This window comes from Passer domesticus, chromosome 32 (genome assembly GCF_036417665.1).
Source record: "Passer domesticus isolate bPasDom1 chromosome 32, bPasDom1.hap1, whole genome shotgun sequence".
In the NCBI taxonomy this organism is placed as follows: domain Eukaryota; kingdom Metazoa; phylum Chordata; class Aves; order Passeriformes; family Passeridae; genus Passer; species Passer domesticus.
This window is the reverse complement of record NC_087505.1, coordinates 2,586,179-2,608,832: the sequence shown is the minus strand read 5'-3', so window position 1 is coordinate 2,608,832 and position 22,654 is coordinate 2,586,179. Positions and strand designations below refer to the sequence as shown.

General features: G+C 65.0%; 3 protein-coding genes across 3 annotated transcripts; 2 read left to right on the top strand and 1 right to left on the bottom strand.

Moving 5' to 3' along the window:
* Positions 1–2,336: 2,336 nt before the first annotated feature.
* LOC135288086 (lysosomal acid glucosylceramidase-like) lies at positions 2,337–6,978 on the top strand. The gene is made up of 11 exons (XM_064401367.1): positions 2,337–3,012; positions 3,937–4,063; positions 4,189–4,380; positions 4,453–4,599; positions 4,706–4,839; positions 5,535–5,707; positions 5,807–6,044; positions 6,124–6,348; positions 6,438–6,601; positions 6,674–6,799; positions 6,870–6,978. The coding sequence occupies exons 1-11, from the start codon at positions 2,713–2,715 to the stop codon at positions 6,976–6,978; spliced, it is 1,935 nt and encodes a 644-aa protein (XP_064257437.1). The 5' UTR covers positions 2,337–2,712.
* A 1,465-nt stretch (positions 6,979–8,443) lies between these two features.
* On the bottom strand, positions 8,444–14,719 carry MTX1 (metaxin 1). Its single transcript, XM_064401566.1, has 8 exons — positions 13,446–14,719; positions 13,296–13,365; positions 10,221–10,300; positions 10,023–10,115; positions 9,553–9,735; positions 9,270–9,346; positions 8,888–9,042; positions 8,444–8,810 (listed from the first exon to the last, which is right to left on the bottom strand). The coding sequence occupies exons 1-8, from the start codon at positions 13,524–13,526 to the stop codon at positions 8,584–8,586; spliced, it is 966 nt and encodes a 321-aa protein (XP_064257636.1). The 5' UTR covers positions 13,527–14,719; the 3' UTR covers positions 8,444–8,583.
* A 286-nt stretch (positions 14,720–15,005) lies between these two features.
* On the top strand, positions 15,006–22,354 carry THBS3 (thrombospondin 3). Its single transcript, XM_064401564.1, has 23 exons — positions 15,006–15,210; positions 15,868–16,074; positions 16,207–16,463; positions 16,556–16,658; positions 16,930–16,956; positions 17,213–17,295; positions 17,391–17,442; positions 17,520–17,668; positions 17,826–17,966; positions 18,127–18,204; positions 18,287–18,439; positions 18,546–18,656; positions 18,758–18,865; positions 19,051–19,210; positions 19,299–19,417; positions 19,533–19,585; positions 19,736–19,929; positions 20,004–20,182; positions 20,296–20,344; positions 20,512–20,708; positions 20,785–20,957; positions 21,770–21,909; positions 22,055–22,354. The coding sequence occupies exons 1-23, from the start codon at positions 15,132–15,134 to the stop codon at positions 22,111–22,113; spliced, it is 2,871 nt and encodes a 956-aa protein (XP_064257634.1). The 5' UTR covers positions 15,006–15,131; the 3' UTR covers positions 22,114–22,354.
* The last annotated feature ends 300 nt before the right edge of the window (positions 22,355–22,654 follow it).

The window sequence follows — 22,654 nt, the reverse complement described above, 5'->3', positions numbered from 1 at the left end:
GTCCCTGGACATGCTCCAGACCCCTCCTCAGCTCCATCCCTGTCCCTGGACATGCTCAGACCCCTACTCAGCTCCATCCCCTTCCCTGGACATGCTCAGACCCCTCCTCAGCTCCATCCCTGTCCCTGGACATGCTCAGACCCCTCCTCAGCTCCATCCCCTCCTCTGGACATGCTCAGACCCCTCCTCAGCTCCATCCCCTCCCCTGGACATGCTCAGACCCCTCCTCAGCTCCATCCCCTCCTCTGGACATGCTCAGACCCCTCCTCAGCTCCATCCCCTCCTCTGGACATGCTCAGACCCTCCTCAGCTCCATCCCCTTCCCTGGACATGCTCAGACCCCTCCTCAGCTCCATCCCCTTCCCTGGACATGCTCAGACCCTCCTCAGCTCCATTCCCTTCCCTGGACATGCTCAGACCCCTCCTCAGCTCCATCCCTGTCCCTGGACATGCTCAGACCCCTCCTCAGCTCCATCCCTGTCCCTGGACATGCTCAGACCCCTCCTCAGCTCCATCCCTGTCCCTGGACATGCTCAGACCCCTCCTCAGCTCCATCCCTGTCCCTGGACATGCTCAGACCCCTCCTCAGCTCCATCCCTGTCCCTGGACATGCTCAGACCCCTCCTCAGCTACATCCCTGTCCCTGGACATGCTCAGACCCCTCCTCAGCTCCATCCCTGTCCCTGGACATGCTCCAGACCCCTCCTCAGCTCCATCCCTGTCCCTGGACATGCTCAGACCCCTCCTCAGCTCCATCCCTGTCCCTGGACATGCTCAGACCCCTCCTCAGCTCCATCCCCTCCTCTGGACATGCTCAGACCCCTCCTCAGCTCCATCCCTGTCCCTGGACATGCTCAGACCCCTCCTCAGCTCCATCCCCTTCCCTGGACATGCTCCAGACCCCTCCTCAGCTCCATCCCCTTCCCTGGACATGCTCAGACCCCTCCTCAGCTCCATCCCTGTCCCTGGACATGCTCAGACCCTCCTCAGCTCCATCCCCTTCCCTGGACATGCTCAGACCCCTCCTCAGCTCCATCCCTGTCCCTGGACATGCTCAGACCCCTCCTCAGCTCCATCCCCTTCCCTGGACATGCTCAGACCCCTCCTCAGCTCCATCCCCTTCCCTGGACATGCTCAGACCCCTCATCAGCTCCATCCCCTCCTCTGGACATGCTCAGACCCCTCCTCAGCTCCATCCCCTTCCCTGGACATGCTCAGACCCCTCCTCAGCTCCATCCCCTCCTCTGGACATGCTCAGACCCCTCCTCAGCTCCATCCCTGTCCCTGGACATGCTCAGACCCCTCCTCAGCTCCATCCCTGTCCCTGGACATGCTCAGACCCCTCCTCAGCTCCATCCCTGTCCCTGGACATGCTCAGACCCCTCATCAGCTCCATCCCCTCCTCTGGACATGCTCAGACCCCTCCTCAGCTCCATCCCTGTCCCTGGACATGCTCAGACCCCTCCTCAGCTCCATCCCCTTCCCTGGACATGCTCAGACCCTCCTCAGCTCCATCCCTGTCCCTGGACGTGCTGCAGCCCTCATGAGGGGCACAGAACTGACCCCCAGGATCCGAGGTGTGACCTCATGGGTGTCCAGCACAGGGACACTGCCCTGCTCCTGCTGCCACACCGTTCCTGACACGTTGGGAATGTCCCCTTCCCAAGGGACATGGGAGCTCTGCTGTGCTGGGATGGCTCACACGGAGCTCTCACCCCCGTGTCCAGCAGGAGGAGCAGGGCCTGGGGTTGGGGGTGTGTTGGGGAGGTGTTTTCTTTGTGGGAAGGGACTCTTGGGGTACGTTCCTTGAGCTTTATTTGCAGCATCAGCCTCATTACATGATTCAGCCAATAAAAAGATGGTAAAGCTCAGGTACAGCCAGCAGCAGCTGAAGATTTATTTGTTACAGAGCACTTGAAAAACTTTCTAGCCAATAGTAATTACAAAAGCTTACAGACAATTGTTTCAGCCAATTACTAAAAGTACTAAAAGTACTAAAAGTGCTCATTGTAACATTTTCTACGTTCAGTCTGCGCAGCTGCAGCCAGTTCTCTGTTCTGTTTCTAAGGCCTGCTCTTCCAGCTTGCTGAAAACCTCCTCACCTTGGCCGTTTCCCACGGGGGGCTGTGACCTCCAGCCGGGGGCTGTGGCCCTGCCTGGGGGCTGTGGTTCCTGGCTGGGGATGTGACACTGAGTGAGGGACGGTGCTCCCGGGGTGGGGGTCTCCTCCTGGCCACCCTCACCAGCTGCCCCAAGGGGACCCCGGGGAGCTGCCACCCCCCCGTGCCTCTGCCCTCCTCCTGTTTCTCCCGCGGAGCAGATGCCTGTAATTAGGAAGGATCCCAAATTAGACGGTGTGGAGCCCAGACTTGTTTTGCCGATGATAAACCGCTGCTGCCGGCTCCACCCAGCCCGCGGCATGGAGCTCCGGCCTCGGGGGCACGGCGGGGACGAGGGGACCTGGGCGGGCTGTGCCCACCCCAGGAGGGGTCGGGAGTCCCTGCCCTGACCGGCTGCTGCCTCTGCCCGTGCCAGGAAAGGTCCTGGAGCAGCCACAAACGGGACACAGGTCGTGGTTGTGGCACTGGTGGTGGCAAAGCCGAAGTGCTGCCAAGAGCAGGGAGCCAGGGTGGGCACAGCCAGCCCTGCCCGAGGTGTCCCAGGGGCACAGGGCTGCTCCCGTGGGGCTCTTCCCCCTGGTTGTGGGGGGTGATGGAGACACTCGGGGGGCTGGAGGGCGTCCTCCCCTCCCCAGCTTCCCTCTGGCCACTGGAACAGGTTTCAGGAGAGCTTTGCAAATGCTGCGGTGTGTGGAAAGCTCACCGGAGCCAGGTTGCAAAATCATCCCCAGGCTCCTCTTCAAACACAGAGTCCCATGAGCTGTCCCATTCCGAACTCACCTTTCCTGCTCCTCCAGAAGCGTCCCCTCCCACCAGGCACAGCCGGGACACGGGACCCGCCACCGCTGCCACAGAGCCGCGGCAGCAGGAGCTGGTTTGGCAGCAGGTGAGTGCCCTGGGCCCCAGGTGCCTTCAGCAGGTGGGAATGGGGATAGAGATGGGCACAGGGATGGGCATGGGACAGCCCTGGGCAGGAGGACCATGCTGAGGCTGTGCCCTGGCCGAGCTGGGCATCGTTCCCTGGCAGGGAGTGGGAGGCAATGGAGGTGGGACAGCTGCCTGGCCCTGCTCCACATCCCACAAGAGCTCGGGGAGCAGCAAGGCAGCACCATCCCACCCTGCCAGAGGTCCCCAGTGCCTGGCACCAGGGTCCCGAGGCTTGGAGGTGGCTCCTCCTGTGCTCTCGTTGAGAGGCTCCTTGCCCGGCACCACGGGAAGGACAGGACAGGGTGTGAGCCCCTGAAGGAACAGGGGAATGTGGGGCTCTCCATGCCAGGGCTGGAGCCCCAAACCACTCTGGCAGGACAAGCCCCGGCCGCCAGGAATGTGGGATTGGGAGTGTGGAGCTGTTTGCTGCTGGGCATGGCTCGGGGGGCACTGGGGATACTGGGGGTGATGCAGCATGGCACGGCATGGCACGGCATGGCGCAGCTGTGGAACGGCTGAGGAGGGAGAAGGAGTGGGAGGGAGCTGATGGGAATGAACAAAGCTGCTGGGCACAGCCAGCGTGGGCAGCTAGGAGCAGCAGGCTGCAGGGGTGGCTCACGCCTGGGGGCTGCCCACACCTGGGGGGCTGCACCCCCACCTGGGACAGAGCCAGAGCTGCTGGTAGAGCCTGGAGGGGTGGGAGGGAAGGGGGGTGCTGGGCTGGAGCAGCGGGCAGAGGGCAGGACAGGCTTAGCCCTGGCAGGGAGGGGTCTGTGTGATGTGGGCAGTGGGATGGCGCTGGGGCTCTCCCTGCCCTGTCTCTCTGTCCCTGTGTGTGGCTGGGCCAGGCTGAGAAGCTCGGGGTGCTGACACCTTGCTCTGCTCCCAGCGTGTCCATCGGCATCGTCGGAGCCGCCGCAGCAGAGGTGCCATGGGGGCAGGCTGTGCCGTGGGGCCAGGCTGTGCCAGTGTCCTGGGCTGGCTCCTGCTGGCACAGGCAGCCCTGCAGGCCACAGGTACGTGCTGGCACATGTCCCTGGGCTTTGGAGGGTGGTAGATTTGGAGTCTGTTGTGGGTCAAAGGGATGAGCAGGGCTCCTGCCACAGCCCTGGGTGCCCACCCGCTCCTTCCTCTGCTGCAGGTGGCCGTCCCTGTGATGCCAAGGATTTTGGGCACGGCTCGCTGGTCTGTGCCTGCAGTGCCACGTACTGTGACACGCTGGACCCCGTGGTGGTGCCAGCCCCCGGCTCCTACGTCAAGTATGAGAGCAGCAAGGCCGGCAAGCGGCTGGAGCGCAGCGAGGGGAAATTCCAGCACAACGCCAAGAGCCCAGGTGCCACCCTGGGCTGCGGGAGGGCCTGTCCTCCACGGCAGGGCGGGCTGGTGACACTGTGTGTCCCCACAGATTTCCACCTCACCCTGGACACGGCGCAGAGGTTCCAGAAGGTGAAGGGCTTTGGTGGCTCCATCACCGATGCAGCTGCCATCAACATCCAGTCCCTGTCCAAGGCTGCCCAGAGCCACCTGCTGCGCTCCTACTTCTCCGAGGAAGGTGAGCCCAAAGCTCTTGTGGTCTGAGATTTGTTCTGAGGGGCTGGGGGATCTGGAGCCCCCAAAAGCAACTGGAGGATGGCCATCACCCCCTGCCCTGTCCTCAGGCATTGAGTACAACCTGGTGCGGGTGCCCATGGCCAGCACTGACTTCTCCGTCCGCCTGTACACCTACGCCGACGCCGAGGACGACTTCGAGCTGAGGCACTTCAACCTGACTGAGGAGGACACGCACATGAAGGTGAGTCCTGCAGGAGGATCTGAGGGACTGGGGCTGCTGCAGGCAGGGGATGAGATGGGATCCATGGGATGGGATCCATGGGATGGGATGGGATGGGATGGGATGGGATGGGATGGGATGGGATGGGATGGGATGGGATGGGATGGGATGGGATGGGATGGGATGGGACGTGATCCATGGGATGGGATGGGATGGGATGGGATCCATGGGATGGGATCCATGGGATGGGATGGGATGGGATGGGATGGGATGGGATGGGATGGGATGGGATGGGATGGGACGTGATCCATGGGATGGGATGGGATGGGATGGGATCCATGGGATGGGATCCATGGGATGGGATGGGACAGAATGGACAGGGGAGGAAAGGCACATCCTGATGATTAGGAGGGAGAGGACTCATCCTTCCCCCAGGGGGAGAGAAAGGATGGGAGAGAATGGGATGGGATCCATGGGATGGGATGGGATCCATGGCATGGGATCCATGGGATGGGATGAGATCCATGGGATGGGATGGGATGGGATGAAATAGGAAGGGGATCACTTCCAATAGGGAGGGAGAGGACTCATTTGTATTCCTGGGTGGGATGGGGAAAGGGAACACCTTCCTGCCTCTGGGAAGGGAGGTGACTCCTCCTGCTGTCCAGCACTGGGACAAGACCCAGAGATCTCTGTGCCATCCCACTTCTCCCTAGATCCCCATCCTCCAAGCAGCCCAGGCAGTGGCCAAGAGGCCGCTGTCTCTCTATGCCAGCCCTTGGACCTCCCCGGTGTGGATGAAGACGAATGGAGCAATGACAGGGAGGGGAACACTGAAGGGCAGCCCTGGGGACAAGTACCACCAGGCCTGGGCCAAGTACTTTGTCCGGTGAGGAGCCATGGGAGTGTGGTGGGTGCCAGGGGTGCCATACCTGGAGCTGGGGCTGGCACAGGTGTGACGGGGCCATTCACCTCTATCCTGCACCAGGTTCCTGGATGAATATGCCAAGCACAACCTGACCTTCTGGGCAGTGACAGCAGGGAACGAGCCCACGGCTGGTGAGATCGTCTTCTACCCCTTCCAGTGCCTGGGCTTCTCCCCTGAGCACCAGAGGGATTTCATTGCCCGGGACCTGGGCCCGGCGCTGGCCAACAGCTCCCACCGCCATGTCCAGCTCATCATCCTGGATGACCAGAGGGTCATGCTGCCCTACTGGGCCGAGGTGGTGAGTCCCCACAGCAGCTGTCCTGGCCCCACAGCTCATCTCGCAGCCCTGGGCAATGGTGACCCTTTTCTCCTGCCAGGTTCTCAAAGACCCTGTGGCTGCCAGCTACATCAGCGGCATCGGCATCCACTGGTACCTGGATTTCCTGGCACCCATCGACCTGACGCTCTCCATCACCCATCACCTCTTCCCAGACTATTTCCTCCTCTCCACCGAGGCCTCCACAGGCTCCTACTTCTGGGAGCCCAGGGTGGTCCTGGGTGGCTGGGACCGTGGGAGCAAGTACAGCCACAGCATCCTGTCGGTAGGGCCTGGTGGGAGCCGTGGGCACGCTGCCCACCCTGGCCAGCCCCGGGGCCTGCCCGTGGCTCAGTACCACCCCCTGCCCTGCAGAACCTCAACAACTACGTGACGGGCTGGACCGACTGGAACCTGGCCCTGGACCTGGAGGGAGGCCCCAACTGGAGCAAGAACTACGTGGACAGCCCCGTCATCGTGGACAGCAGCAAGGATGTCTTCTACAAGCAGCCCATGTTCTACCACCTGGGGCACTTCAGGTGGGTCAGGGGGGCTCAGCTGCTGGCTCCGGGCACCAGGTCCTAGGTACCACACTCTGCTTGTCCCCACAGCAAATTCATCCCCGAGGGCTCCCAGCGTGTGGGACTGGCTGTCTCCAAGAAGTGCCACCGCTGTGACCTGGAGCACTCGGCTTTCCTGCGCCCCGACGGCGCCGTGGTGCTGGTGGTGCTGAACCGGTGAGTGGCTCAGTTCTGGTCCCCGGAAAAGGCCCCACTGACCCCACTGAGCCTCCTGCTTTCCCCACAGCTCCCCCACGGACGTGTCCTTTGGGGTCTCTGACCCGCACGTCGGCTTCATCGAGGCCGTGGCTCCCAGCGACTCCATCCAGACGTTCCTCTGGAAGCAGCCAGCCTAGCCTGGCACAGGAGAGAGCTGCCAGCGCCAGGAACACGCTGCTGGTGCCAGCTTGGAGAGAAGACTCCAACGGGCTTGGGGCTGCAGCACATCCCCTGCGGCCCAGAGGACCTGTTTCACCCTAGGGCTGCAATGCTTGTGCTTTTCTAGATGTTTCATAAAATAAACAGGTTTTCTACAAACTTGCCTGAACCCCTGACGTCCCCTTGGTGCCAGCTCAGTGGGCAGGACTATGCCAGGGGCAGAGGAGGCAGATTTGAGTCCCCATGGGTGCCATCCCTCCTCTGCCCAGGTTCCTGAGCATCCCACAGCGCTGGTGCTGCAGGGCTGTCCCCCTAAGGGGTGGCATCACTCTCCTGTCTTCCACTGCAGCATCCCCCAGGCAGGGAAGGGCCCAAAGCTGCAGTCAGGACACGCAGGCGGGATTCAGAGCAGAGCCCTGGCGTCGGCAGCTCCAGCTTCTCCCCGGCCAGAGCAGGGGGCTGTGCTTTCTCCTGCTGGAGCAGCCACCAGCCCCTCCAGCTAATGGGAACCGGGAGCACGGGGCGCATAGTTCCTGAGTGACGTTAGAGGGGAGCGGGCTGGGGGGGGGTTTGCACTGAGTCATCCCCCTCCCAGCGGGGCCCCTCGAACTGGGCCAGTACGGGGGAGGCTCCGCAGCTGGCCCAGCACCGTGGCTCTGCTCCAGCCCGGTGTGGGGGCCCCTGGCTGCTGCAGCCGGGTGCGGGGGGGCACGGCAGCGCAGCCTGGGGACATTCAGCCACCGCAGCAGCGCTGGGATGCCGCTGGCGGTGGCAGCCGGCGGCCAAACAAGCGAGGGCTGTGTGCCGGGCTGGCCCCACGCCGCCTTTCCATCTGCGCATCCCAAAACCCGCAGCGGCCACGCCGGGTGGCCCGGGGGAGCGCGGGGGCAGCCGGAGCCCAGGCGGCCGCCCCCGACCCCGCTGGCAGCCCAGGCGGGGCCGTGCCAGCTGCAGGAGCTCCCCGGCGCTGGCAGGCGCGCTGGAATGCAAACAGATGTCAGCGCTGGAGGGATCCCGGCTGCTGGAGCGGGGCTCCGGGTGTCCCGCTGGCAGCGGGGAGCGCTCCCGGGCTGGGGACGTGTCCTGACGAGCAGCCTCGGCTGCCCTTGGCTCTGCTTGTGTGTCTCGGCTGTGCTGCCGAGCTGGCAGCGGCGTGGAGGGGAGGTACCAGCCCTGCAGAGCTGTGTCTGCACTGCCTCGAGGGCTGCCACATGGGAGTGATGCTGGGGAGATGTGGGGCTCGGCCCCACAGCTGCTGGGGAAGGGACAGGGACACTGCTCAGATGCTTTCAGGTCCCCCCTCTGGGACCTCAACACCCAAAACTGGAGCGAGGGGCAGAGCCACAGGCAGGACACATTGGTGCCTGCTGCAAAACCCCAGCCTGGGCAACTGGGGAAACTGGGAAGGGCCTTGGGGGTGCTGGGAGTACGAGAGGGTGCAAGTGGAGAGAGGGAGGTTTATTGGTGTGGCAGGGACTGTGGCTCCCGGTGGGACACCGAGCAGAGCAGCAACGCTGCCAGGCTTCCAGAGTAAAAACAGTCAGTTCCAGGGGCTGTGAGGGAAACAGCCACACAGCTCTTCCTCACTCCTCCTCCTCCTCCTCCTCCTCCTCCAGGGCGATGGGCTGCCGGCCGGCCGGCCCCACGCCGCCGCGCTGGATGGAGACGATGCCGCTGAGGAAGGCGTAGCCCAGCATGGCCACCAGCCCCACCAGCACCGAGAGCAGCTGCTTGCGCCGTTTGTGGGGGTCCTCCTCTGCCTCGCTGCTGTCCGTGCCTGCAGCCCGAGGGGCAGCGCTCAGGGGGTCATCTGGAGGGGCATAGGGGTCAGCTGGGGGTGCGCCGGTCACCCCACGGCCGCAGGGTGAGGCGGGGGGTGGCTCTCACCTCCGTCCCAGGGGAAGTAGAGGCTGAGGATAGAGGTGCAGTAGTTGCACAGGTTCTGCAGGGACTTCAGGTGCTGCTGCAGTTTCCCGTTGGGCAGCTTGGCCTTCAGGAGCGGCGCCAGGCGGCTGAAGACTAAGGCGTCCAGGGAGGCTGGCCTGGGGCACAGGGAGCCGTGCCTGGGCCACTGTCCCCACCCATGGCCACCCAGACCCACCAGGCACCCCCAGGGCACAGCACGTGGCTCTCCCTCCCTGGGACAGTCCCCCAAGAGCCTGTTCCACTCCCAAAGTGGCTGCAACCCCCCTGCAGACCATGGGGTCTCAGCCCTGCTGGGGTGTGGGGGGCTCTCAGGCCCCTTCCCCTCCCCACTTTGGCCACCTACGAGTCTCCAAAGAAAAACTTCTGGGAGCCGAGGCGCTGGGAGAGGAGTGTCAGGCATTCCCGGGCTTCCCGGTAGAGCTGCAGAGGAGGACAGAGGGTTGTCACCTGCCCAGGTATCACCACAGCACTCAGGGGAGCTGGGGGAGAACTCAGACCCCCAGTTTGGATTTTGTCAGAATCAATCTTAAAGGTGCAAAACAGATGAATGGGGATACGAGCATCATAAAGTCACCCCTGGACAGCCTCACAGGGATTTCCCATTGCTCCCAGACCCCATTCCTCACCTCCTTCTCCACCTTCTCCTCATCCTCCATGTAGTCGTCCCCCCAGATGAGCTGCAGCCGCTCCAGGTGCCGCTTGTGCATGGCGTTGGGCAGGAAGAAGTTGAGGGGGAAGGGGATGGTCTCCGCGTACCATTTCCGCGTGTGCTCCACGTAGTTCTTGGCATCCACCCAGAACGTGTGGATCTGTGGTGGAGAACAATCCACAGCCTGGCCACGGCAGAGCTGCTGGCACAGCAGAGCCCCTGCCTGGCACAGCCACCCTGGAGACCACAAGGGGCTGCAGGAGCGCTGGGGCCAAGGGCAGACCCCAGCCTGGGCTGCACAACCCACGGCTGCCACCCCAAACCCCATCCCTGCCATGCCAGGCTCCCAGGAGGTTGCTGCTGGCAGCTGGGCACACCCAAGCCTGCTTGCACAGCTCCAGGGAGCAGAGCCCATCCCCAGCAAGCCCCCCTTCCCCGCAGCCTCACCAGCACTGGCAGCAGCTTCTCCTCCAGCAGGGACACGAAGGCCAGCGTGTCCGCACTCTGCGTGGCCGACAGGTCGTAGTCAGCGTTGTATTTCTGCAGAGAAAACCCCAGTTTGATCCCACAGGACGCCCCAAGTCCCAGCCCTGGGTGACACAACAGAGTCCCCTCTTCCCTGAGGGGCCCCAAGCCCCCCTGTACCTGTTTCCTGAGGTGGGTGATGATCTGCTGAGGTTTGGAGATGGTGCCCTCGTCCCGTGTCCTCAGCGCGGGCAGGTGCCCTGCGGGCAGGGAGGGAGTGGGGGCTGCAGCCACTGTGCCCTGGGCAGGGGAGGGTGCGGGGGGCTGCAGTGGGGATGGACCCCCACGCCTGGATGGGGGGCACGGGCAGCGCAGGGGTGTGAGGTGAGGTGGGGACAGAGCAGCGCAGGGGAGGGGGTGGAGGCTGTGAGATGGGAAATGGGGAATGTGATGGGAATGGAGAATGTGAGGGGGAATGGGGAATGTGATGGGAAAAGGGGAATGTGAGGGGAATAGGGAATGTGAGGGGAATGGGGAATGTGATGGGAAATGGGGAATGTGATGGGAAATGGGGAATGTGATGGGAAATGGGGAATGTGATGGGAATGGGGAATGTGAGGGGAAATGGGGAATGTGAGGGGAAATGGGGAATGTGAGGGGAAATGGGGAATGTGATGGGAAAGGGGGAATGTGATGGGAATGGGGAATGTGAGGGGAAATGGGGAATGTGAGGGGAAATGGGGAATGTGATGGGAATGGGGAATATGCGGGGAAAGGGGGAATGTGATGGGAAATGGGGAATGTGATGGGAATGGGGAATGTGATGGGAATGGGGAATGTGATGGGAAATGGGGAATGTGATGGGAATGGGGAATGTGAGGGGAAAGGGGGAATGTGAGGGGAAATGGGGAATGTGATGGGAAATGGGGAATGTGAGGGGAAAGGGGGAATGTGAGGGGAAATGGGGAATGTGAGGGGAATGGGGAATGTGATGGGAAATGGGGAATGTGATGGGAATGGGGAATGTGAGGGGAAATGGGGAATGTGAGGGGAAATGGGGAATGTGATGGGAAATGGGGAATGTGATGGGAATGGGGCATGTGAGGGGGAATGGGGAATGTGATGGGAAATGGGGAATGTGAGGGGAATGGGGAATATGAGGGGAAAGGGGGAATGTGATGGGAAATGGGGAATGTGATGGGAAATGGGGAATGTGATGGGAAATGGGGAATTTGATGGGAATGGGGAATGTGAGGGGAAATGGGGAATGTGAGGGGAAATGGGGAATGTGAGGGGAAAGGGGGAATGTGATGGGGAATGTGATGGGAAATGGGGAATGTGATGGGAATGGGGAATGTGAGGGGAAATGGGGAATGTGAGGGGAAATGGGGAATGTGAGGGGAAATGGGGAATGTGATGGGAAATGGGGAATGTGATGGGAATGGGGCATGTGAGGGGGAATGGGGAATGTGATGGGAAATGGGGAATGTGAGGGGAATGGGGAATATGAGGGGAAAGGGGGAATGTGATGGGAAATGGGGAATGTGATGGGAAATGGGGAATGTGATGGGAAATGGGGAATGTGATGGGAATGGGGAATGTGAGGGGAAATGGGGAATGTGAGGGGAAATGGGGAATGTGAGGGGAAAGGGGGAATGTGATGGGGAATGTGATGGGAAATGGGGAATGTGATGGGAAATGGGGAATGTGATGGGAAATGGGGAATGTGATGGGAAATGGGGAATGTGATGGGAAATGGGGAATGTGATGGGAATGGGGAATGTGAGGGGAAATGGGGAATGTGAGGGGAATGGGGAATATGAGGGGAAAGGGGGAATGTGATGGGAAATGGGGAATGTGAGGGGAAATGGGGAATGTGATGGGAATGGGGCATGTGAGGGGGAATGGGGAATGTGATGGGAAATGGGGAATGTGATGGGAAATGGGGAATGTGATGGGAATGGGGAATGTGATGGGAAATGGGGAATGTGATGGGAAATGGGGAATGTGATGGGAAATGGGGAATGTGAGGGGAAATGTGATGGGAATGGGGAATGTGATGGGAATTGGGGAATGTGATGGGAATTGGGGAATGTTCCAGGACAAGGGGGGTGTGGTGGGGATGGACAGGGGCGTGCAATGGGGAGTGATGGGACAGGGGAGCAATGGGGGAACAGAAAAAAGGGGGGTGCAATGAGGTGGGGGTGCAATGAGGGTGTTCAATGGGACACAAGTCACAACGGGATGGGGGGCTGCAGTGGGACATGGGGTGTGGTGGGGCATGGGGTGCAATAGGGCAAGAGGGGGTGTGATGGGACAGGGGTGGTGATGAGAAGATGGGGTTGGGACGGGATAGAGGGGAGTGCAATGGTGGGGGGACACACAACGGGGTACAACGAGATGAGAGGGTGCATCCCAGGACATGAGGGGTGCTATGGGGTGGGAGGGTGTGATGGGGCAAGGGGTGCAATATGGCAATGGTGGTAATGGGGCAGGGGGTGTGATGGGGCAAGGGGTACAATATGGCAATGGTGGTAATGGGACAGGGGGTGTGATGAGGTACAATAGTGTAGGATGGTGATTATGGGGCAGGGGGTGTGATGAGGTACAGGGGGTGCAATATGGCAATGGTGATAACGGGGCAGGGGGTGTGATGAGGTACAGAGGGTGCAATAGGGTAATGGCAATGGGGCAGGGACTGTGATGAGGTACAATAGTGTAGGATGGTGATTATGGGGCAGGGGGTGTGATGAGGTACAGGGAGTGCAATAGGGTAATGGTGATAACGGGGCAGGGGTATGATTAGGTACAGGGGGTGCAATATGGCAATGGTGGTAACGGGGCAGGGGGTGTGACAAGGTACAGGGGGTACAATAGGGTAATGGGACAGGGGGTGTGATGAGGTACAGGGGGTACAATAGGGTAATGGGACAGGGGGTGTGATGAGGTACAATAGGGTAGGATGGTGATAACGGGGCAGGGGTACAGGGGGTGCAATAGGGTAGGATGGTGGTGCCACGTGGGGAGCAGAGGCCCTAGAGCAAGAGAGGTGCACTGGGACAGGAGGCTGCAATAGGGCAGGGGTCGGCAGTGTGGGGCCACAGGACGTGAGGGATCAGACGGGCTGGGAGGCTGAAATGGGGTGGGGGGCGTCACGCGTGGAGGGTGCAGGGGTGGCGAGTGGGACCACGGGGCTTGCACGGGGTGGGGGGGGGGTCCCGGCGGTGCTGCCGGTATCCTCGGCGGGGCCCTTACCGGAGGGGCTCCTCCAGGGGCTGGTGACCCGGTGCACCTTCAGCGGCGCCCCCGTGAACCGCGCGTAGGTCTGCGGGAGGCAGGGACGCGGGGATAGAGCGGGGTCTGCCCGCGGGACCCCCGCCCGCCCCGCCCGGCCCCGGCGCTCACCAGCACGGCCAGGCAGTCGGGATCCACCGAGGGCAGCCCCCAGCCCCCGGCCCAGCAGAACAGCTCCATGGGCGCCGCCATCTTCCGCCGACCCGGAACCGGACGGGCAGCGCCGCGCCCGCCCCCGCCGCGGGGCGGCACCGCCGGGGGTCCCGGCCGTGAGCGGAGCCCGGCGGGGCCGGAGCGGTGTGGTGTGTGCGGGGCCTCTGGGGCGGAACGCGTCCCGCTCCGCACGGCTCGGCTCGGCTCGGCTCGGCTCGGCTCCACGCTGCTCGGCCCCGCACCGTGCTCACAGCCCTGCTATGATCCGCACGGTGTCACAGCCCTGCCGTGCTCCGCATCGTGTCACAGCCCTGCCGTGCTCCGCACCGCACCGCACTGCCGTGCCCCGCACCGTGTCACAGCCCTGCCGTGTCCCGCCTGTCCCCGCACGGCTCGGCTCAGCTCAGCTCAGCTCCACGCTGCTCGGCCCCGCACCACACCGCACTGCCATGTCCCGCATCGTGTTCACAGCCTTGCCGTGTCCCTCATCGTGTCACAGCCCTGCCACGACCCCGCACCGTGTCACAGCCCTACCGTGCCCCGCCTGTCCCCGCACGGCTCAGCTCAGCTCCACGCTGCTCCACTCCGCACCACACAGCCCTGCCGTGCCCCGCACCGTGCTCACAGCCCCCCTGTATCCCGCATGTCTCTGCATTGCCCCGCACCGCTCAGCTCCACGCTGCTCACCCTGTTCGGCCCCGCACCGCACAGCCCTGCCGTGCCCCGCATCTCTCTGCGTTGCCCCGCACAGCTCGGCTCAGCTGAACCCTGCTCCACCCTGCTGTGCCCCGCACCGCACAGCCCCGCTGTGCCCCGCATCTCTCTGCGTTGCCCCGCACGGCTCATCTCGGTTCCACACTGCTCACGCTTCTCGGTCCCGCACCGCACAGTCCTGTTGTGTCCCGCATCTCCCCGCACTGCTCAGCTCAGCCCAGCTCCGCGCTGCTCACCCCGCTCGGCCCCGCACCCCCCCGCAGCTCTCGGCGGACAGCAGCCGGGCCGGGAGCCCGCTGGCAGCGGCGGAGGGAAAACGCCCCGTGTGCGGCTCGGGACCACCGCCCGCACCCCCTCGTTACGCGGGATCGCTGGCGCGGAGCCGGCCCGGGGGCGCGGGGCTGGGGCAGCCCCGGGGCCGGGCTCGGCCGGTTGTTATGGCACCGGGGGAAACAGCTGTAAACACGGCCGGGACGCCGCGGGCCGCCCGCCCGCCTTGGCCGGAGCTCCGCGGGAGCGGCTCCGCGGCCCGAGCATCCCCCGGCGGTACCGAGCGGCCCCGGGGCTCTGCCGGCCCGCGGGGCTCCGCGCCGTGGGGCACCCCACGGCCCCGCGGCCGGTGCCGCTCTGCCGGGCCGGGATGCTCCCCAGCCTCCCCGCCTGACCTCCCGGTGAACCGGCGCTGTGCACGGGGGCTGCCCCGGCGCCGGCAGTGCCGGGGGGTCCCCGAAGCCCCGGGCTCAGTGCGCCGCGCCGGCACGGTGCCCCCCTCCGGGGCCGGAGCCGCGGCCGGTGGCCCGCCGGTGTCCCCGGGATGCGCCCGGTGATTGACGGCTCTTTGTTTCCTCCTCGCCGGCCCCGCCGGCCCCTCCCCCGTGCGCCACCCCGCCCCGCCGCGCTCCGCTCCGCACCGGCGGCACCGGCGGCACCATGGGGGCACCGGGGAGCCCCGCGCTCCTGGCGCTGCTCCTGCTGGGCGCCGCCGCCGCGGCGCGGCAGGAGCTGCAAGGTACCGGAGGGGCTCGGGGCGGCGGCGGGGCGGCCCCGAAGGGACGGCGGGACGGGAGACACTCGGGGGGCGGCGGCGGCAGACCCCGTCCCGCGGCCGCTGACAGCGGCTCTGCTCGCCCCGGGGGAGCCGGGCTGCGGGCACCGGGGACGCTGGAACGTTCACCGCGCGGCGCCGGTGCTGGCTCGGGGCCGCGGGGAGTGCCGCGCCGGGGGCTGACCCCGCACCGCAGCCCCTCTCGGACTGCCCGGTGCGTCTGCACGGAACGGGAGGGCACCCGTGCGCTTGTCCGCGCTCCCCGCTAAGCGCCCCGAGCCGGTACCGGGGGCCCGACGGTCCCTCCGGGGTCTCCCGGTCCGGCTGCCCCTTACTGGGGCTGGCCCGCGGGGAGCTCCGCGGAGCGGGATGCGGGGAAGCCCCAAGAGCGGGGCGGGCTCCGGGACTCTGCCGGTCTCGGCGGTGCGGGGGCTCCGCGGGTCCCGCTCGGAGGCGCGGCCGGTCCTGGAGCGCCACCGCGCGGGGCGGTCCCGGAGCCCCCCGGGCTTCCCTGGTCCCCCCAGAGCCCGGCGGTCCAGGGACACCCCCACCCACCCCCGCTCTGACCGCAGCGGGCACCGGAGCCGGTGCGGTGGCGACCCCGGTGCTCGTGTCCCGCAGTCATCGACCTGCTGCTGGTGAGCGAGGCTCGGCAGATGGCCAGCGTGGCCCACAAGATCCGCATGGAGCTTCTGACCGTCAACGACGTGTACCTCCTGTCCACCTTCCGCCTGCCCCCCAAGCAGGGGGGGACCCTCTTCGGCCTCTACTCCAAGAAGGACAACACCCGGTGGCTGGAGGTCTCTGTCGTGGGGAAGATTAACAAAGGTGGGTGGGGATGGGCTGGCTCTGCTCTGAGCCAGACGGGGCTGAGCTCCCGCAGGGAAGAGCAACGGGCTCACGCCGCCCTCGGGGTGCTGCCGGTGCTGGGGGGGAGCTGACGGCCCCTTCCCGCTGCAGTCCTGGTGAGGTACCTGCGGGAGGACAACAAGGTGCACTCGGTGAACCTGCAGCACGCGCAGGTGGCGGACGGGCAGAGCCACTCTGTCATCGTGCGCCTGAGCGGGCTGCGCAGGGACACGCTGAGCGTGGAGCTCTACGTGGACTGCAAGCAGACGGACTCCAGCGTGGGGCTGCCCGAGCTCTCGGAGATCCCCCTGGCCGAGGTGGAGTCCATCGAGGTGCGCACGGGGCTGAAGGCTTACCAGAGGATGCAGGTGAGTGCCAGGGGGATTGAGAGCCCAGCCAGTGCCCCCTTGGGGATGGGCAGAGCCCCCCCAAGCTGACTGCATCTCCCCACACGCATCAGGGGTTTGTGGAGTCGATGAAGCTGATCCTGGGAGGGTCCATGAGCCGTGTGGGGGCCCTGAGTGAGTGCCCTTTCCAAGGAGATGAGTCCATTCACAGTGCAGGTAACGGCTTGGGAGGCTTTGGGGGTCACGCGTGTGGGCCGTGGCACAAGGAGGTGGGGGGTGACAGCACAGAGGGATGTTCCTGTCCCTCCTGGCCCAGTATCCCGGGGGGTGACAGCACAGAGGGATGTTCCTGTCCCTCCTGGCCCAGCAACCCCACACAGGTCGGAGCTGCAGTGCTGCACATGTGCTGACCAGGAGTGACCATGTGAGGTGACGCTGCTGGGGTGTGACAGCAGCATTTGGTGATGTCTTGTCTCTCTCCTTGCAGTGACGAGCGTGCTGGCCTCCATCCTGGGTAAGTCCCTGCTCTGCTTCCCTCGCTGCCTGGCGTGAGGCGTTTGGGGCTGTACAGAGGCAGAAATCCCTGCACAGCCTGTCCCATGTGGGGTCAGAGGCTGTGGGGTGTGCTACAGGAAAAGAGCCCTGTGTGAGCAGAGGCTGTCAGGTGCCTCATCCTCCTAGCTCAGTGCCAATGGGCAGAGCAGTCTTTGCCACAGCCCTGGGAGACTTTGTCTGTGCTGGGATTGACCTTTCCTTTCTGCTGCTGGCAGGTGAGCAGACCAAGGCACTGGTCACGCAGCTGACCCTCTTCAACCGGATCCTGACCGAGCTGCGGGAAGACATTAGGGACCAGGTGGGACTGAGGGCGTGCTGGCACTCCCTGGGCTGGATTTTCCCAGAGCACAGTGCCAGCACCCTCCTGACGCTCCGTGCTTTTCTACCTTGCAGGTGAAGGAGATGTCTCTGATCCGCAACACCATCATGGAGTGCCAGGTCTGCGGTGAGTGCTGGCCAGGCTCTGCTCCCACCTTGGGGGGCAAAGGGCCACCTTGTCTCACCCGCCTCTCCTCTCCTCAGGCTTCCATGAGCACCGGTCCCGCTGCAACCCCAACCCCTGCTTCAGCGGCGTGGACTGCATGGAGACCTACGAGTACCCCGGGTACCGCTGCGGGCCCTGCCCGCCGGGGCTGGAGGGCAACGGCACTCACTGCGCTGACATCGAGGAGGTGGGCACGGGCTGGGGGGCATCAGCAGCCCCGCCACTGCCAGGGCTGTGCAGGCAGAGGGTGTTTCCTCTGGGAATGCCCAGGCATGGCCTGGAGCAGCAGCCACCCTGCGGGATCCTGTGCCCAAGGGTGAAGTTTGTGTCTCCCGCTGTTGCAGTGTGCCCATGCCAACCCCTGCTTCCCCGGCTCCAAGTGCATCAACACAGTCCCCGGGTTCCGCTGCGAGCCCTGCCCCCGTGGCTATCGAGGCAACACCGTCTCTGGAGTGGGGGTGGACTATGCCAGGGCCAGCAAGCAGGTGAGTGCAGTGCCATGGGGCTGTGGGATCCCTGTGGGAGTGCAGGACAGCATGGATGACGCGGTGCCTGTGGAGAAGGACATCTTCCCGTGGGCAGGAATGGGCAGAACCACCCACATGGAGAGGCCCCAGGTGAGCATTTCTCCCACACTGCTCGCAGGTTTGCACAGATATTGATGAATGCAACGATGGGAACAATGGGGGCTGCGACCCCAACTCCATCTGCACCAACACGCTGGTGAGCAGCGCTGTCCCCCTCCCTCGCTGGCCCCCAGGGCCGCTCAGCTCCCCTCATCCCACCCCTGCCCTCTCTCCCCCAGGGCTCCTTCAAGTGTGGGCCCTGCAAGTCGGGCTTTGTGGGCAACCAAACGTCGGGCTGTGTGCCACAGAGGTCCTGCAGCACTTCCACCTCCAACCCCTGCGACATCAACGGCTTCTGCCTGTTTGAGAGGAATGGGGAGATCTCTTGTGCAGTGAGCAGGGGACAGGGACAGGAGGAGGGTGTGGGGGGTACAGCATGGCAGCAATGGTCCTTTCCTGCCAGGGCTCTTTCCAGCTCCTGATCTCTTCTTTATTCAGTGCAACGTGGGCTGGGCTGGCAATGGCAATGTGTGTGGGCCAGACACAGACCTGGATGGGTACCCGGACGAGCCCCTGCCCTGCATCGACAACAACAAGCACTGCAAGCAGGTGGGCTGCTGCAGGGGAGGCGCAGGGGGTGCGGGATCCTCAGCAGGGCTGTGCTCCAGACCTCATCTCCTCCCTGTCCCTAATGCTGGCTGTGCCTGCAGGACAACTGCCGCCTGACGCCCAATTCTGGGCAGGAGGACGCTGACAACGACGGCATCGGGGACCAATGTGATGATGATGCTGATGGTGATGGTGTCAAGAATGTGGAGGTGGCTGTGCTGGATGGGTGGCCATGCCAGTGGCTTTAGGAGGGCTTCTGGTTTTGGCTTGGTTCTGGGTCCCTCAAGATGCTTCTCCTGGGGAGCAGCAGGCTGGTGGCTTGGGAGTGGTCTCAGGGTGCTGGAGATGTCTGCCCACCACCACAGTGCCAACATCCCCCTCCTCTTCTCCACAGGACAACTGCCGGCTCTTCCCCAACAAGGACCAGCAGAACTCGGACACCGACTCCTTTGGGGATGCCTGTGACAACTGCCCCAACGTGCCCAACAATGACCAGCGGGACACGGACAGCAACGGCGAGGGGGATGCTTGTGACAATGACATCGATGGGGACGGTGAGCCGCTCGTGGGTTGGCCTGGCCGTGCCAGGGGGGCTGTCCCACCAGCGTGGGGGAGGGTACTCACTCAGCACTATCCTTGCAGGGATACCCAACATGCTGGACAACTGCCCCAAGGTGCCCAACCCTCTGCAGACCGATCGGGACGAGGACGGTGTTGGGGATGCCTGTGACAGTTGCCCTGAAATGAGCAACCCCACTCAGGTATGGCTGGGCCTGGGGGCCTGGGGTGATTGGGGCCTGGCCCAGAGGGGAGCAGGGGCTCCTCCTCCTCCTCGGCCCAGGATGTGCACTGAACTAGGGTTTCGCTCTCCTCCAGACAGATATGGACAGTGACCTGGTAGGAGACATCTGTGACACCAACGAGGACAGGTGTGGATAGCACTGCAGTGGGGTGACCTCCCAGTTGTGTCCTGGGCAGCAGAACTGGGCTCCTGGTTCAGGGACCAGCCAGGAGGGACAATGGGGTCTTCGGGGAGATCCCCATTTTTGTCATTGTTCTGACCTCGTTCTTGCCCCCAGTGATGGGGATGGGCATCAGGACACCAAGGACAACTGCGCTGAGATCCCCAACAGCTCCCAGCTGGACTCGGACAACGACGGGCTGGGGGATGACTGTGACAATGACGATGACAATGATGGCATCCCGGACTACGTGGCACCTGGCCCAGACAACTGCCGCCTCATTCCCAATCCCAACCAGAAAGACTCAGACGGTGAGCATGGCGTGGGCAGGGGGAAGCAGGGCTGCCTGGGCTCAGCCCAGCCCTGACTGAGCCCGTGTCCCCAGGGAACGGCGTGGGTGACGTCTGCGAGGAGGACTTTGACAACGACACGGTGGTGGACCAGCTGGACGTGTGCCCCGAGAGCGCCGAGGTGACGCTGACCGACTTCCGCGCCTACCAGACCGTCATCCTCGACCCCGAGGGGGACGCCCAGATCGACCCCAACTGGGTTGTGCTCAACCAGGTGTGGGTGCTGCGCCCCGTGTTTCTGGGGGCCGCGCTGCGGGGTGGCAGCTCAGGGGACTGGGAGGTGCCCAGGGGTGCTGGGGTGCCCCTCACCCAGCTGTCCCCCCGCAGGGCATGGAGATCGTGCAGACCATGAACAGTGACCCGGGCTTGGCTGTGGGTAAGATCTGTTCACCCACCCACAGGCTCTGGGGGCAGAACCAGAGACTCCCCCACTGTGCAGGGGAGTAAGGGCTGGTTCTTTGCCCCACAGATGAGGGGTGAAGGGTGGGTGGGCTGGGAATCCCGTGGGGAGAGAGGGCTCCCCGCAGCGTTTCCTGCCCGTAGGTTACACAGCCTTCAACGGGGTGGACTTTGAGGGCACCTTCCACGTCAACACCATCACCGACGATGACTACGCCGGCTTCATCTTCAGCTACCAGGACAGCGCCAGCTTCTACGTGGTGATGTGGAAGCAGACGGAGCAGACTTACTGGCAGGCCACCCCCTTCCGTGCTGTGGCCGAGCCGGGGCTGCAGCTCAAGGTGGGTGGTGGCCCCACCCACGGGCCGGGTCAGGCCCCCCTGTTCAGGCCCCCCTGAAGCCCCCATGCACCTGCAGGCAGTGAAATCCTCGACGGGCCCCGGGGAGCACCTGCGCAATGCTCTGTGGCACACGGGCCACACGCCCGACCACGTCCGCCTGCTCTGGAAGGACCCCCGGAACGTGGGCTGGAGGGACAAGACGTCCTACCGCTGGCAGCTGGCACACAGGCCCCAGGTGGGCTACATCAGGTAAGCAGGGGGGGCCCGGGGGGCGCTGGGGTGGGGGCTGTGCTCACCACGGGCACCCCAGTGGGACACAGCAGAGGGGGGATGCCGGGCACTGGGGAGAAACCTGGAGCGAGCCAGCCCTGATGATAACCACGAGTACGGGTCGTGCCCTGCGGGTCCCCCTCGGGGGTGGGAGGATGTGCGTGAGGAGGGGTTGTGCCTCCTGGGACCCCCCTGGTGAGGGGATCCAGCCCGGTGGGACACCGCAGTGTGGGGATGCCGGCCGTGGGGGAGCATCCAGCCCCGTGAGACCTCCGCAGTGGGGGGATTTGGGCCGTGGGGAGGGTGCCTGCGCGGTGGGGCCGCAGCCGCGTTTCTCCTTTAAGGCTCCCGCCGGGGCGGCCGCGGCGGGGGGGCTCCGCCGCCGGGCCCTCCGCCCCCCGGGCCCCCGGGGCCATTGTCCCGTCGCCATGGCGACCCCGCCGGCGCCTTTCACATGCAAAGCGCCCGACAAAGGCGGCGGGGCCGGGCCGGGGGCGGTGCGGGGGGCTCCAGCCCGGCCACGGCGGGGGGCCCCGGCCCGAGGATCCAGCCGGTCCGGTGCCCCCGGCCCAGTCTCCCGCAGGATGCCCCGGCTCCAGCCCGGTGCACCGTCCCCGGGTCGGGATACCCGGTGCCCGGTGCTGGTCGTGGAGGGGTCCCAGTGGGATCCAGGTGCCGGCCCCGATGGCGTCTCAGTAGGATCCCGATGTTTGCCCCCGTGGGGTACCGGCGGGGCCTCGGCGGGGTCCCGGTGAGGGCCCGCTGACCGCTCGGGCCCCGTTCCCCGGCAGGGTCCGTCTGTACGAGGGCCCGCAGCTGGTGGCCGACTCCGGTGTGATCATCGACACCACGATGCGCGGGGGCCGGCTGGGGGTCTTCTGCTTCTCCCAGGAGAACATCATCTGGTCCAACCTGCAGTACCGCTGCAACGGTGAGCAGGCCCCCCGGGACCCCCGAACCGGCCGAGCATCCCCTCCCTCCATGGCCGCTGCGGCGGGCTCAGTCCTGGGCCGGGGGCTTTGTGGGGGCTCGCTCCCCTCGCCGGCTCCTGACGCCCCCCGCGCTGCTCCCCACAGACACCATCCCTGCCGACTTCGAGCCCTTCCGCCGGTTCCTGCTGGAGGGACGCGAGTGACCGCGCCCGGCACGGGCCTCCCCCGCCGGCGGCACCGGCGGCGCTCCGGGCTCCCGCCAGCGGCGGCACCCGGGGGCGCACCGGGCCCCGCCGCTCCTCCCGGCCGGGCCCCGTTCCCGGCCCCCCGCGGACTTTGCACTGCCAGTACCGGGGCCCCGCAGTGCCGGGGCTCCCGCCACGCCTGTCCCGGGCGCTCCGGTCCTTGCCCCACGCCTGGCCATAAAGTTTTGAGTGTTTTCTACCCTGCGCGCCCGGTCCCTGCGGGTTCCCGCCGGCCCGAGAGGGCCGTGGGTCCCCGCCGCGCTCTCGGCTCCGTCCCGCGCCGTTCTCCCGGTGCTCGCGGGGTCGGGGCAGCGCCCGGCCGGTCCCACAGGCGCAGCCCGCGGCGGCGGGAGGCCGGGACGAGTGCAATATTGGTGGGCGAGAGCACAACACTGCACCGCATCCCGGCCCTCCCGCCGCCCCGGAGGGAGCGGAGCCGCCGCCGCCGCCGCCCGGGCCGCTCCGTGGGAACTGCGCGGCGCGCACCGCGGCTCGGCGG

Coding starts and splice junctions, on each gene's coding strand:
- MTX1 (XM_064401566.1), bottom strand. CDS start 13,526: ATGGCGGCGCCCATGGAGCTGTTCTGCTGGGCCGGGGGCTGGGGGCTG. Junction 13,366..13,445: donor CCGACTGCCTGGCCGTGCTG/GTGAGCGCCGGG, acceptor TGCCTCCCGCAG/ACCTACGCGCGGTTCACGGG. Junction 9,736..10,022: donor AGAAGCTGCTGCCAGTGCTG/GTGAGGCTGCGG, acceptor TCTCCACCACAG/ATCCACACGTTCTGGGTGGA.
- THBS3 (XM_064401564.1), top strand. CDS start 15,132: ATGGGGGCACCGGGGAGCCCCGCGCTCCTGGCGCTGCTCCTGCTGGGC. Junction 16,464..16,555: donor AGGCTTACCAGAGGATGCAG/GTGAGTGCCAGG, acceptor CACACGCATCAG/GGGTTTGTGGAGTCGATGAA. Junction 18,657..18,757: donor ACAACAAGCACTGCAAGCAG/GTGGGCTGCTGC, acceptor CTGTGCCTGCAG/GACAACTGCCGCCTGACGCC.
- LOC135288086 (XM_064401367.1), top strand. CDS start 2,713: ATGGAGACACTCGGGGGGCTGGAGGGCGTCCTCCCCTCCCCAGCTTCC. Junction 4,381..4,452: donor GCACAACGCCAAGAGCCCAG/GTGCCACCCTGG, acceptor GTGTCCCCACAG/ATTTCCACCTCACCCTGGAC. Junction 4,600..4,705: donor CTCCTACTTCTCCGAGGAAG/GTGAGCCCAAAG, acceptor CCCTGTCCTCAG/GCATTGAGTACAACCTGGTG.